The 14942-nt window shown below is 36.7% G+C and overlaps 1 protein-coding gene across 5 annotated transcripts in view; it reads right to left on the minus strand.

The window, feature by feature from the left end:
- Positions 1-320: 320 nt before the first annotated feature.
- Positions 321-14942, minus strand: part of NEDD4 (NEDD4 E3 ubiquitin protein ligase) — a 51697-nt gene continuing 37075 nt past the window's right edge. For all 5 annotated transcript variants that reach the window (XM_069025355.1, XM_069025352.1, XM_069025354.1 and 2 more), the window contains 17 exons: positions 14496-14615; positions 13854-14060; positions 12658-12735; positions 12356-12410; positions 12208-12266; positions 11295-11360; positions 9812-10041; positions 9121-9242; positions 8952-9022; positions 7343-7438; positions 6270-6343; positions 6058-6118; positions 5414-5473; positions 5211-5318; positions 4501-4597; positions 2212-2284; positions 321-2134 (listed from right to left, as the gene is read on the minus strand). In XM_069025355.1, the coding sequence (XP_068881456.1) occupies positions 2032-2134; positions 2212-2284; positions 4501-4597; positions 5211-5318; positions 5414-5473; positions 6058-6118; positions 6270-6343; positions 7343-7438; positions 8952-9022; positions 9121-9242; positions 9812-10041; positions 11295-11360; positions 12208-12266; positions 12356-12410; positions 12658-12735; positions 13854-14060; positions 14496-14615 (1680 nt within the window). In that variant the 3' untranslated portion in view covers positions 321-2031. The remainder of the gene's footprint in view (positions 2135-2211; positions 2285-4500; positions 4598-5210; positions 5319-5413; positions 5474-6057; positions 6119-6269; positions 6344-7342; positions 7439-8951; positions 9023-9120; positions 9243-9811; positions 10042-11294; positions 11361-12207; positions 12267-12355; positions 12411-12657; positions 12736-13853; positions 14061-14495; positions 14616-14942) is intronic.

A 14942-nucleotide genomic window follows, 5' to 3' on the forward strand; every position in this document is an offset into this window, starting at 1 on the left:
GAGCAAGGAGGAGCCTGGCCCTGCCTCACCTGGTCAGCAGTGTTGCTGAGGGGCCTCCCCTCAGCATCTCTAGGCCGGCCATGCACTGAAGGCTGACAGAGACCTAGAGCTTCTATAAAAGCACAGTGTGCGTTTTTCCGAGGCTGCACGTCTCAGGAGCAGAACACCAGGAAACAGCATTGCTGCATCTTCACAGCTCTGCAAAAGTAGCAGCATGTTGTGGTGGAACTACTGCCGTGGCCTACCTAGGAGTATAAAAACTACTAAATTCTTGCTATTTCAAGATTACTCATTTGCACTTCAAAGAACTGAATCACGACTTATTAGAATAAACTTTTATTTACTGCTCTCAGGATCCTTATTTTATACTTTAAAGTATGCAACAAAACCTGCTACATTCAAATCTATACAGATTTACTGATATATCATTCACGTTGTACAAAACTGCTTATAGATTTGGGAAATTTGTATAAGTTACCTTTATTTACATGTAATACTCTCAGTCCTAATGACCTAGTCAAAGGATAAAACAAAGTGGGATTTTAAATATCCCTTAAGACCCATTAACATTTGTTACATAATTTACATATCTTCAGAGAGAGATGTGCTACACTTCCTTCTTGCATATTTATAAAGACTGTGACTAAACAGAAATTTGCTGGCCAAAGCTGGGTACTGTCATTTCCTCTGATCATATTGGTAATAAAATGTTAAAATTTGAGCAAGCCAGGTATACAAACCAATTTTTTTCTTTCAGAACCAACTTTGCTAATCATTTTAACCAGCACTTGCTCAAAAACAGTCTTAACATTAATACAAAAAATACCCACATTTACAAAAGAAATCAAACTAATATTTATATATGACAAGTTGATATATGATAAATTGCATGTTGTTGGTTATGACTTTGGTTATACTGTATTAACAAATTTGGTTTCTAGACTAACACTGGAGAAAAAAATATAAAAATGCAGCTGTAGAAACTAGCAACCTGTAAACATATCACAGAACCAAATTCTGCACCTGATCACATGTGCAAAACCTCCAAGCAGTTTAGAGGAGCTTGCACATAACAGACTGCTGAATTTGGCCCAGAAAACCCTGTAAACATGTTCTTTATTGTTATGTAGTGCAATACTGCAAGAATGGATAATAAAGGCCTCTAACTATCAGTAACTAAATACTGAGTGATATCCATACAAATTTCACTTTAAGATTGATTTGTTGCAAAAGGCTGAATTGAAAATATTATCGTTCAGCTACAAATTTATCAAAAAAAGTGATGAACACTCAATAAAACAACATCGGTATACAAATTCAGACAAAAAATGGATATAATTTCTCATTAAAGCTCAGAATTATGCTTCTTATCTGTTTTGTATAAAAATCTTGGGTTTGTTACACTGTTTTAGCAAAAGCAAGTCAGAAGAAACAGAAGTCTAACAACCATGTCAGCAAGTCAGTGTTCTGCAAACAAATGCTCTCCAATGTTTTATCTAATGTGCTGAATTATAAGGTGCTTTGGGCAGATCTGTTGCAAAGAGCCTGAAGCAGCACAGATTATGATATTGTAATACATGAAGTTTGTTAGGTTTGTTGGTTTTTTTTGTTTGGCTGGGGTTTTTTCTAAAACAGTTTAACAATTTCAGTTGTTGTTCTTAAAGCAGCAAATCAAATTTAAATCCTCTGCAAAGATTTCTTCACAGCTTTACTTCAGTAGTTTACTGCAGGTCAGTCTCAAATATTGTACAGGAGGCAACTGATAAAATATTTTAGGTTTTGACTTACTTGGCACTGGCTGATCCAATGTGTATATTGCATGTATTAGCAAAGTACACAAAACTAGGGAAATGACAAAATACATTTTCAAAAGTTAGTGATTTTTAATACTTAGTTATTTTACATGTGATACTATGAAGATTCAATTGCCATGTGACTAAATACAATGGTAGTCCCTGGAAAATTCAGATTTGTTTGTAAACCTTTAAAATGAAATTGCAGCACTGGACCAATATAATTTATGTCTTTGTCTTAATCAACCCCATCAAAACCCTGAGTGTTTTCAATCGCTAGAAGAAGTTTATCCCATAAATCTTCAAACGAGTCATATGGAGGCAAATCCAAGCGATTAAAGCTGAAAAACAGATGAAAACTCTTAAGCATTTTATCACTCTTACTAGAGGTCATAATTTATCTGAATTAAATACTCACCAGGTATGAGCTCTTGGCAGTTTTTCAGGGGTACCCCACTGTTCAACTGTGAACAACTGTGGTCCATTTGAACCTGCAGAAAAGAACACATCCATTTTCAACCTATTATAAGATCCTTTTAGAATCAGAAATTAAAATTATTACATATTTGGGGGTTTTGCAATCCAGTTCTGACTTAAGAAGGAACTATCTATATGAATAAAATACAGACTATTGTCAGTAATGGTCAATAATCCCAATTCACTTGTATTTTAATCATTTCTTGCTATACCTCAATTTCAAGAGACTTTTACACCTTAAACTCAGAAGCCTAAGACCTAAATGCATATGTGTAGTAACTGGCATTGAAAATTTTCTGGGCAAGACAATTTTATACTGTTATAAATTTTGCATGTAAAAATGGATACATGTTTATCACCACATGCCAAGTTATATAACCAGGTAGAAAGTATTCAATGTCCAGCTTTACCTACACAACAACAAAGTAGAGTAACTGAAAACAGGGCAAATCATATGTGTTCTCCAGCACGTTCTTATGCACCTGAGAGAACACTTTTTGGCTAGCAAGGGCAGCCCCAGCTCCCTCTGTCCTTCAACAACTGCCTTACAGCATGTCATATCTCAAAGTTTCCTGGACTTCTCAATTCTCAGCAAGTAGATGCAAAGGGCATTTTGTAACCGTTTCCTTAAACTGGGAGAAGACTGTACCGTTAAAAAAAAGAAAGACAAAAAAGTCACTATTTTTCAGAGACTGTTCAGTGTCCTAGTTTTCCAGCGCGGGTGGGTTTGCTCCCGGCCTCGGAGCACTCGCAGAGGAGCAGAAATGCCTGTCTGTGCCACGAGAGGGAGATCTCCGCTAGGAAGCGGCTCCAGGGCGGCAGACCGGGCGTGGGAAGGAAACAGCCCGGCAGCAGCAAAGCGCCACGGACCAGCACAAAACACTGAAAACCCACCTACAGCTCTTTCAAGACAAGGTACAGGAAATATAATTGTTACTGGGGTTTAGTAAGGATGCCATGCTGGCCACAGTAAAGTAGAAATAACTGTAAGAGAAAAAAACTTGCACTGTGCAAGACAACTGCTAGTTGAATTTTTCATTAACGAGCGAGTGAATACAACTACAGAAGACTGCCCAAGTATTCTAATCCCTGGGCAGAAGGAAGCCAAGAACTTCAGCAGTTTCTTCCCTGTATCACTTCTTAGTTCTGTCTCTAGTAGTGTTCTTAGACAAATAAGCAGAACTCCTGAGGCAGCAGAACTCTGACTGGGTTCCCCTGCGATGAGCACGTGCTGCAACAAAAACAACGCCAAGGTTCAGGTGCAGCAGCAGACACACGGCTCAAGCCTGCTGAAGACACTGTCCTTCCCACTGGAACTCACAACTCATTTACTGATGGAACAGAAAAAAATAAACCAAGTATTTAAGATGAAAATGAAGACATGGGTAAATGGGAACACATGATGGGTGGTTTTGTTCACAATCCTTTTGTTTTATAAACAAATTAATGTCTTGTTTATAAGAAAGGAAATGTTTAATCAAGGAGGCAAGTTAGGCTATTCAGTCATTTGCACAGCATCCCAAGTACTTTTAGCCTTAATAAAGTAATCTAGCAGAAAACTTAATAGCTGATGGCAGCTGAGAACAGACTTCCCCTAAGCCAAGCATCCCCACCCTTTGTGGGCTGCTCTATCTGCTTGCCCGCAGTCTGCCCACAGTGGCTTTTCTGGCTTTGCTATTGAAATTCGCTCCCTGCTGTCATCTGCTTGTTTCAGCCTCAGCATTGTAGGTTCAGTACTTTTTCTTCTGGCTTTATGTTTAACTCGTGTCATTTCAGTGGTCCCCTTTGGAGTATATCCTTACAAACAACTGCATCTGTACAACCGTGGCTTGTGAGCAGATAAAAGCAGTCGGGGAACTGAAGTTAACTGCTGATGCCAGCATGTCTTTGTAATCAGATCTTGGATAACTGAGAATTTTCTTCAAGCTCAATCATGTGTTAAACAGGGATTTTTGCAGCTCTTGAGAACTTTAAAAATCCACATTCATTTGAGAAGTCCTATCCATTTGAAAATTTCCAAAACCAGAATTAAAACAAAGCATTTCTAAAACATGGGAACATGTGATATAAGTGACTCTTCTCTAACTTTGTTTCTTATAACTGCCAGTACATACTAAATTTTAAAACAACATTTGAAAAATAATTTGCCAATGTCTGAAGTCAAACATCAAGACAATGCTGGTATCGGGTTCTTTGTTACTTAATTGTGAAGATAATCTTAAGTACTCACCATACAGCTCAGCAAACCCATTCATGGGGACACGTGATGTGCCAGTAACAAACTGAAGTAATCTTATTCTCTTTTCAGAGTCCATCATTAAGACTGCCTATGGTATGATAATGATTACCATTAAAGATTTATTTTAAAATTAAGGTTTTAAGCTAGTAGACAACTTAGCCACATAGTAAGCAACACAGTATCTACCTCTAAATCATTATCTTTGATACACATATGCATTTTTTTAGTGACACAGAGTCTACTTCTCTGCCTATTGCTTAAAGCTATGAAGTCAACAATTTTTAATGGCACTGTAACAAGAGTATGGTTACAGCCTAGCAGGCTGTTAAAGTGCCTCCCTTGAAGAGTTGGCCCCCCACTTTCTTTGAAGTTTCTTGATGTTATGAACTAGAAGCCAAATTCCTGTAATTTATTAAACAGAAGAGTTTAACACCTCTTTAGTGTAACCATGCTAGGAAAACCTACACAAATATTTTTAACCCCAGTCAGACACGGACTTTTTTTGAAAAAGCAAGCCTCAGTATTGAATATACATTCTTACCATGCAACTCACCTTTAGCTTTCTTACTTTCTCAGGAATTTTAATGGTCAAATAATATTTACCTAACCTTTTAATGAATCAAACTATAAACTAGTATAGCAGAAAGGCAGCAGCTTTTGAAAAACATTTTCAATAAGAAAATATTGGAACTTCATGATACCTTCCAGAACCATTGTATTACTTGGTGGTTTATGTTGTAGCCGTTTTTGTACTTTGTGTGTAGTTTCCAATCAGCCACGTCCACATCTCCCAATCCACACATTAATAACTACACAGATAAACAAACAAACAAACAACACCAAAGTTTAAGTCAGTAAACTTAAGTTTCAACACAATTTGTTTTTTTTTCCATGATACACTTACCTCTAGCTCATTTTCATCAAAAATTTTAATCAGATCCTGTGGTATTAGTTCAAAAAAGCCCTATGAAAGATGAGGAAAGTTTGTAAAAATCAAGTCAACATGATTTAAGCATTTTTAGTCATGGAGAAGGATATTTAGAGGCTTTGGTAAAGAGAGCCAAAGCCATATATCAAATACAGATGTTTGGACACCAGTAGTCCCCAGTTTCGTTACAGTTCTTTTAACTGACTACTCACATCTTTATTGCGCAACACTGAATGATGCGTATGGAAGTCTGAATATCATATATGTAATACAATTTATACAAGTAAGGGTAAATGACCTATCTTAAATCAAACTAATGTAATTTAATTAATTTAATAATTTAATTTCTGTAGAGGTCATTAAATAGTTTGCTCCACAGCTAAAGCTGCCAGTCAGAATTGAGAAATAAGCAAAATTTTCACTATGAATTGAACACCTCAGTAAAAATATACCAAAATATTTTTAACTGTGAAATAATTCAAAGATAATACTACAAACAGTTTCACTGCCTTTTTTTGTATCTTTAACAAAATTATCTGTGCATCTTCAGGATGTCAAAAGAAACTTAATATCAGATGCAAAAACTCTTAGAAGAACTTATTATGTAATTAAAATTATACCTCTTTAAAGGCTGTCATTTGTTTCTGTACTCTGCTCACAAATCTCCACTGAATTACAAGACTGTAAAAAATAAAAACCAAACAAAACCACATTTAAAATAAAAGTGATTTATATACAAAGCAACAACTACTTTTTGTAAATAAAACTAACAGAGTGCCTGTACTAGAGGCCAGTCCAGTGAGATACATTGCACACAGCAGCCACTACTCACTGAATGTAGTCTCTCTTGTTCTTGTTGGTGACAACTATTTCTGATCCACCACTTTTCAGTTCATGTTGATGGGTCTAAATGCAATGCACAGAATAGGTCTTAAACAAGGTATATAACAGAATTCATATGTTAATATTAGGTAATTCACACAACTCTTGAAGACTGCAGAATCTGAGAACTACGAGAAACAGATCAAGTCCCACAGGTCACCTAACAGTTAGAATGTGGTACTTTTTTTAAAAAAGATGTATTACTGAAGGGTGCTAGACTGCAATGGGAAACCTCAATTTTTTCTGACCTGCTACAACACACCACCCAAGACTGCACACAAGTTCAGTCAGGCAGACTTCACTAACTGCATATGACCCAGCCCCCCTTCCAAATATCAAGGAAAAACAATTACAGAAACCATTTCAGCAATGATCCCAGTAAGTGAATCAATATGCATCTCTCTTACAAAGTGACTTGTACTACTAGAACCTCAGGAGACAAATATCTCATTTTCAGTTATCATGGATGTACAGTTTCATTGCTTCTTCTTAGGATCACTGGTGTTACACAAGACCACAAAGGTTATTATCCTTACATCTAGCTGGCACCTGTAATTTGGAAGTTTTATTCAAGACCTGTGGTATTTCTAACATGACTTACTTTAAATAGCTTTGTAAGCAATAACAAACTTGTTTATTCTACAGGTTTTTAGTACATCTTAAAAGAAATCTCCCAGCGATTCCAGCAATTTTCAAAAGAGCTCATCCTTTCCAGCCAATCATATAAACCCAGCCTCTACTCCAGATCAAGTAATGGGACTATGGATGTCTTAGTCTTGGTTGCCTTCACAGCAACAGCTACATTTCAATGCAAGTGGTATTTAACAAAAAAGCACAAGCAATTTTTTAAAGCTCTGCTTATTTCCAAGTCCTTTATCACAGCCAGGCTGAAAGGCATGACTGAAAAGCAGTTGAGAGAGCAAAGGGATTTTCTTAACACCATACAAATAAAATCCCCTAATTTCACAGGTCAAACATTTTTGTTCATGTTTTGTCTATTCTACTTGACATGAACCTACTAACCTGACCAAAAAGTTCTTCATCGACAATGAATCTGAGGTCCAGTTCTGTTGGATCATTTTCAAGAATCCATCTCAGAGAATTGTAATATTCACTATCCTAAGAAAGAATTACAAAATAGTAAACACAAAATAGAGTAGCCACCTTACAAACTGCAAGAGGTTCCATGACAGCCCAGTGAACACTGCTACCTAGGGTAATCCTGTACTGGATACAGAGACACTGCAGTTGTACAAAGCTCTGAAGACCTTTGAAACCCAAAGGCTCAGCAATCTATGTAAATGTCTCACATACCAAAATGGTGGTAAGATATAAGTAACATCTTTTGGACTCTTCTCTTGTCTCTCATCCTGTGTTTATTTTCCTTTTAATGTCAGACATTACTACAAAGAACCTTAGGAAATGAAAATTAAGATAAAGCCAACCACATCCTGGGCTCCATCCAAAGCAGTGTGAGCAGAAGGTTGAGGGAGGTGATTTTGTCTCCCTAGTCAGCTGTGCCCAGCTCTGGGGCCCCCCAGCATAAGAACACAGAGCTGCTACAGCATCTCCAGAGGAGGCCACTAAGGTGCTACAAGGGCTGGAGCACCTCTGCTCTGGAGACAGGCTGGGAGAGCTGAGGGTGCTCAGCCTGGAGAAGGCTCCAGGGAGACCTTACAGCACCTTCCAGTACCAATACAGGGCCTACAGAACAGATGGTGAGGGACCTTTTATCAGGAAGTGTAGTGACAGGATGAGGGATAATGATTTTAAACGGAAGGAGGGTAGATTTAGCTTGGATATTAAGAAATTCTTCACTGTGACTATGGTGAGACACTGGCACAAGTTGCCCAGAAAAGCTCAGGCTGCCCCATCCCTGGAAGTGTTCAAGGCCAGGTTGGACAGGGCTTGGAGCAACCTGGGATAGTGAAAGGTGTCCCTGCCTTGCAACCCAAACCATTCCATCGTTCTAGAGTACTGAACAAAAACCAAACCAAAACAAAAAAAAAATCAGGACATATCTATAAATCTATTACTCAGAAACAGATAGGACCTATATTCTGTAATCTTGAAGGGCAGCAAAACCAGTAACAGGTTAAAAAGATAGAATAAAAATCACTTTGTCCATGAGTATTCTAGATAAGAGTCATTATCAGGGAACCAACCAAACAAGAAAAGTCTAAGGGACATGTTTTCCTTTAAAAAATGTTACATTGTATCACTCAAATATTTTCACTCCTGAAATTATTAATTTTAATAATCAAAGACACAAACTAATTTAAAAAGCAGGTTAAGATAGGATCCTAAAGGTATTTGTGTCTAAAACATTTAAAGAAAAATCACAGAAAGTTTAGATTCAAATTTCCAATACAGCTTAACTGACTTAAATCTGAGTCTAGGGCTTCGATTTTCATTGGAAGTTTTAATTCCTACACAACTTACAGATGTGGCGTAAAATATCTTTGAATCATGCATTTTCAACCTTCAAAATGCCATTAAAGATACATACACAATATATAATATTAATAATATAACATATAGTTATATATGTAATAGTTAATATTATAGTTCTTATACATAAAAATTATAATTTAACATGAAAGTTATCTACATGATAAAGCAAAGTACATACCACAGACTCCATATCGTGTAGTGTTATTGGTTTTTGGAGCATCATCTTGTAAAAAGGACGAATAAAAAAGGCTTTAAAGAAGAAGAAATATATTGAACAGATGTAATTTAGGATTCAAAACAGGCACAATATTAATCTGAATATCACATTACATAAGAAAAATACTAACCATCCAAAAGTTTGCCATGGTAAACAGCCATTCCAGCCACACGACCTATGAACTTGAAATAAGAGAGATGATCCTCATTGCAAAGTCCAGAGTTTGGATTGATCTGCAGAGTATAGTTATCTCTGAAGTTGAAGGAAGGGAACAGGGAAGAGAAAGAAAAACAAAATGTTGTACTATTGGAACAGTCTCACATTTGAAGATCTGAAAGACATCACTAGTTAAATCAGTTATTGCTTTTCATGATGATATCTATCTTCTATTGAATATTCTACAATATTCAATAGAAGACTACTAGTATATCAGAAACAACCACCATTAACTACTTTAGTAAATTAGAGATATACCAAAGAAAAGGGATTAACTCCCATTAATTTTGAAGTAGTCAGAATAACATTCTCTGCATTATTGGTTAAATACTGCCTCTTCTGTACACAGGAGATGGTTGCAAGCACATTTGTCCATGCAAAAATGACATGGCTTATGTTAGACTGCTGTAAAATAACCCCATAAGTACTGTCTCCACATTACTCTTCTGTCAAACAACTAGGTGCAGATTATTGCAGTTATTATCAACTAAACCTTCCCATAGAGTTGCAGGGGGGGCAGGAATCCCATTTTTAGAGAAGGTATAAGAAATACAATTGATCTGCTTTTCCTAAGTTTTCATGTCTTCCAGACTAGTATTACTTACGTAGCTGAATATTCAAACAATCCATAATAAGGATTAAACATTTCTTTGGAGAGAAGGAAGAACCATTCCCTGGCCACTCCTCCATAGTCTAAACCTTTTTCACCATCAAATTCAATCCAAAGTCTTGCTTTAAGGAAATCTGCTCTCTTTACAGCTATAATTCTTCTATAAGAATCTTCAAGGATTGTTGTGCGATGAATTTTCATTTCAAACCTATTTGGAATATCACTCTAAAAAAGAGAATATGAAAACACAGAATAATAAAACAAAACCCAGCATCTTAAAGTTTTGCAGAATATGCAAATTCTGAAGATAGACAAAGAGGGCATAGAAACCCTTTCCTTACATAAAAACATAACACAATATGATTGAAAAGAGGCTCTCTATTTACCTGCAATTTAACTAACAAAAACAATTTCAGATACTAACTTCTGCTTCATGCTACAAAAATACAGCTAAAGTAAGTTCTTACTAGTAACAGCATATGGGCAGTTCTGCATGCAGCAAGGCATGGAGTCTCTTCTGACACTGAACATTTATCATATTACACACTTGATTAGTTGACACATAAAATTACCTAGAACCATTTTACCTGACTTATTTCACCTTCTAGTTCAATATTCTATGAGCCTAGGTGTCCCATTCTCTTACTTAAGACAAAATCTACAGTTGTATTTAATTCTTAAACTACCACAATTGTATTGTGTGGCTGAGCTCTCTATCACTTCTCAGATTAAGGTACTGACATTTGAATGAATGCCAATCTTGTTTGATTAGGAACACAAAAAATGAGGTGCATATAATTGTGTGCAATTTACATGTCAGCTCAAAATACATAGGCAGACTTGGCAGGTAAAAGGTGAAGCATGGATCTAAACCCAAAGGTTATTACTATATATGTAAAATACCTCCCAAGGATGTACAATTTGATTGAAGCAGTGCAGAGACTCATTGTTATCTGGCTGTCCAGATGCTATTTACAGTCTTTTATGCTACATGTTATAAATATACCTGGCACTGCCACTTCAAACTAGAGTTTGGAAACAAGAGTCATAAACTTCAGATTTTAAGGCTGTAACAATTTATTGTAGTCATCCAGCCTGACCATGGTAACAGTAGAGACTTCTACACAGACAGACTAAAATCTGTTCTGAGAACTTTCCATATTCTGAGTTTCAAAAGCTATTTTATGCTTGATCAGTGTTTTCCAAACTTTTCTGTTGCCAGTCTTATTTTCAGGTTCACAACTGTTTAATCTTTGAGCATTTCTACTTTTTCAATTAGATTGCCTGCAGTCTCATCAGTGCATAAAGTCACAAATCCTGCTGTTAGATTAAATTGTTTTGCTAATTGTTACCAAGTTGCTGCTTCACAAATGTATTTGTGATCAGACAGTAAGTCTACCTTCCCTGTAACCTAAGCTTTCCCTTGTTTAGGGGCATAAATTTCATAACCTCCTGCTGGATTCCTACTGATTACTAACCTGTTTCTTCAATTTCTTTCTGAAGAATTCGTACTTCCGCTTATAGTCCCTGGAGTAAGGCACAGCCTTTGGGGGGGAAAAAAAGAAAAAAATCTTGGTGTGTCTTACGAAACACAGATAACCCATTTAAATTCTGAGATAACAGGAATAAATGTTTTACTGAGTACCAGGGCAGACTTCCAATTTATAAACACCTGGAACAAAAAGCACTTCTCTGCTCAGATCGGATCCACAGAATTCATCCTGTACTTCACCACTAGCTGATGTAACTGCCTGAGATCCCCGAGAGGCCCAGATCAAAGTGACCAAAATGCCTTTGGTGACGTCCATAATGCGTAGCCTTTCCCTGCTGTATCATGAGAGACCGGGCTGCAAACACCTCTATTTTCCATGGACAGGGAAGGTTGTTTACATACGCAGGCTATTAATAAACACAAATATCAGCTGAACACTAAAACCCATCTATAATTATAATGCAAACCATCTTTGCAATTAGTTCTGGTAATTTTGCACTTCAGATTAAGTATCAAGGCAGGATAATTATTTTTCAGCTGAAAATTAATTTAATTCCTTTTTAACCCTTTTTCCTTTTTTTTTTTCTTTTTTCCTCAAGTTTACTTCATGAATTGAGCTAGTGTGGACAAAAAAGAAATAGACTCTCTTACCACTTCAAGCCCTCTCCCCAGCCTATAAGGAAATTTTCTTACTACCATGGGAACTGCTTTTTCCTTCTGGCATTTAAAGACCATTTCCCCAGAAACGGTCTTTAAAAAGAAATAAAACTGCTTTGTTTAAATACCTGGAAAGTTTCACTTTCTAGACCAACTAACTGATAAATAACAAGATTTTGTTTGGATTCTATTAACATATAACATTTCTGAAAAATACGAAAAACAACATCAGGAGAGCTTACTGGACCAGTTATTGCCACATTCTGCAGGCGAGGATCCTCCCACTGTGTTCTCTTTGTATCTGCAAGACATTTCTTAATTAGTTCCATTCATGTAAATAATGTTCACAAATAAAATTATGAGCAGGGGAAAATACTACATTGTACATACTGTGGTTTATGAAGAATATTCTTCCATCTGTATGAGTTCTCTCTTCCCACCCTGGCTGTAAAAAGGCAACATTTGAATTAAATCTTTATTATAAATTTCTGATCATACAATGTGAACAGAACTCAACATGATCTGCAGTTGTGGGCATTCCTCCCCATCTACTGTCAGCACTGAAATTCAAAACAGAGTATTTTTTGTAGGAAAAAAGCAGGCTGCATTTTCTCATGTGCAAATTTCAATAATGCCAATTTAAATAGTTAAATTGTTTCATCTGCAAAACAAGTACAGAATGGTTTACTTACTGGTAATGGGCCCAGGTCTACTGGGTCTAGGGAAGTCTTTCTCCTTGGATGAGCAGAAATTTTCAGTCTTGGATCTTCCTTTGAAAAGAAAACAAGCAGCATGTTAAAATGCTTTTGCTGTTTTGTTTTGCTTTTAATTTTTTTTTTGTTACTAATGATTTTGTAAAGAATATGCCTAGTACCAACTTAGTAATGGTTGCATATTCTGCAGCCAGAGGAATCCTTGTGGATTCTCAGTGCTCCAGTAATTTACAATCATCATCTCATGACATCTCACTTTATTTACATATATATAAATATAAATCCCCCATTCAACTCAATTTTTGTGTATTTGAGTCAAATTACTCTTTCCACACAGTTTCTGACACATCTTATGCTTTTTGGGTTTGGTGGGGCTTTTTGTTGCTTGGTTGATAGGCTGGGGTTTTTTGTGGGAGCTAGGATGAAGGTGGTTGTGTTAAATGAGTTTTCATATACCTGGAAAAAAGAATACCCATTTTGAATCAACTTAATGCATTTCTCCTTCCCTTTCACCTGACAGTAACATTGACTTCCTCTTGAGATGCTTAAGCACATCTAATAGCACTGCCAAGTGGTGTGCAGTGCCCCTCTGTGGAACTGCAGCTGTACAGCTCCCTCATCCATATGGTACTTGCACCTGGTCTGCTTTTCTAAGCATTTACAGAAATTTCTGTTGTGCCCTGTGATAACTTCAAGGCAATGGACTTCCTGTTGAAGGTGTGTTTACAGAACTCATTTCTATTAACAGCTCCTATAAGCTACCACAGTGCTGCAATGTCATTTAGGAGGTGCTTCACATCTGCAAAGCAGATTCCTGTTTTCCTTCTTCCAAGCTAAACTTTCAAGTACCAATACAATAAGTATAATTGATGATCTTCTACTCATGACAGGTATTATGACAGGCATTTTTATTACATATCACTCAGACTCACACGGAATATTTTGGGTTGGAAGGGACCCACAAGGATCATGGAGTCCAACTCTTAAGTGCATGGCCTGTATAGGAATTGAACACCCCACCTTGGCTTTATTAGCATCATGCTCTGACCATGCTCCTGAACAGACAGACACAGCTATCTTGGCACTAAAGAAAGATAAAGAAGCTTGCTGAAAGCAGCAAAGTTTTGATTCAAGAGGAACTAGAATTTCAGTTCATGAGAGCAGTTTTCCATTACCCATGTTGTGGTTTTGGTATTGTGGTCAATAAAGAATGGTCTCCCATTGGGTGCATGTCGGACTTCCCAGCCCTTAGGGAGAAATCCTTGCTCCATTTCAGGCTGCTGATGAGAAGACTGTTGTGATGAATCACTTGATGTTGCTTGTGGCTGTCTTCCCATAGAAATACTTTGTGCAGCTGACACCTGACTTGTTTCCACAGCAGTCTATGGTAAATGACCAAAAAACATCCTATCAAATCAAAGCCCTGTAAAGCAATGTGTTTTTTCTATTAACCTGTATTTTTGACTCACAAAAGCAGTTTCATAAAGCAAGTGCCTGACAGTACACAGATTTCATAATATCAAAACAACATTGACTAACAATCACTGATTATGCTAAAGGTTTACAGAAGCCTTCCAGCCTTCCCAGTCAGTTACTACTCTCCAGAAGGTTTTCTTGGTACATTCACAGTAGAGTGACTTGCCATAAATGTTACTGTTCCTAACTCTCCGTGCAGCCTCTCAGTTATTTTATGCGGTACTTTACCAGTTTATGCCTTTTGCGTGTTCTGTTTCAAAGCCATCTCTCCACTTCTATTACATGAGATATTGAAAAGGTTCAATGAACACAAACATCAGTAAATTGAAGACAGATAGTACCTGTACAACTGGTTTTATCCAGGTAGTGGTTCTAGAATTGTGATCTATATAATATGACCTTCCTTTTTCATCTTGTCGTTCTTCCCAGCCTGGGGGTAATCCAGATGAAGTAGGCAGTAACTAAATATTAGTGATAACAGATGAAAAACAATTAAGGAAACTATGAAACTTACTGTGAAAAGGCTTTCCTCTGTCAAATTAAAACAACAAAACTATATCCCAGAAGGTTCATGACTTTTATGAACTGGATAAAATAGATAAGAAGTATGTAAGTACTTACTGAATAGTATGAAGTAATAGATTTTTGTTTGTTTATACAAAATTCAAACTCCTCATGTTAAAGGATTTACTTATATATCTAGTTTAGGCATGGCTGATTCAGCCTAGTACTTCTGGCTATGAGATCACAGCTTGCAGTGTCACCATGAAACCATAACGGAATGTGGT

This window comes from Aphelocoma coerulescens, chromosome 10 (genome assembly GCF_041296385.1).
Source record: "Aphelocoma coerulescens isolate FSJ_1873_10779 chromosome 10, UR_Acoe_1.0, whole genome shotgun sequence".
Taxonomy (NCBI): Eukaryota; Metazoa; Chordata; class Aves; order Passeriformes; family Corvidae; genus Aphelocoma; species Aphelocoma coerulescens.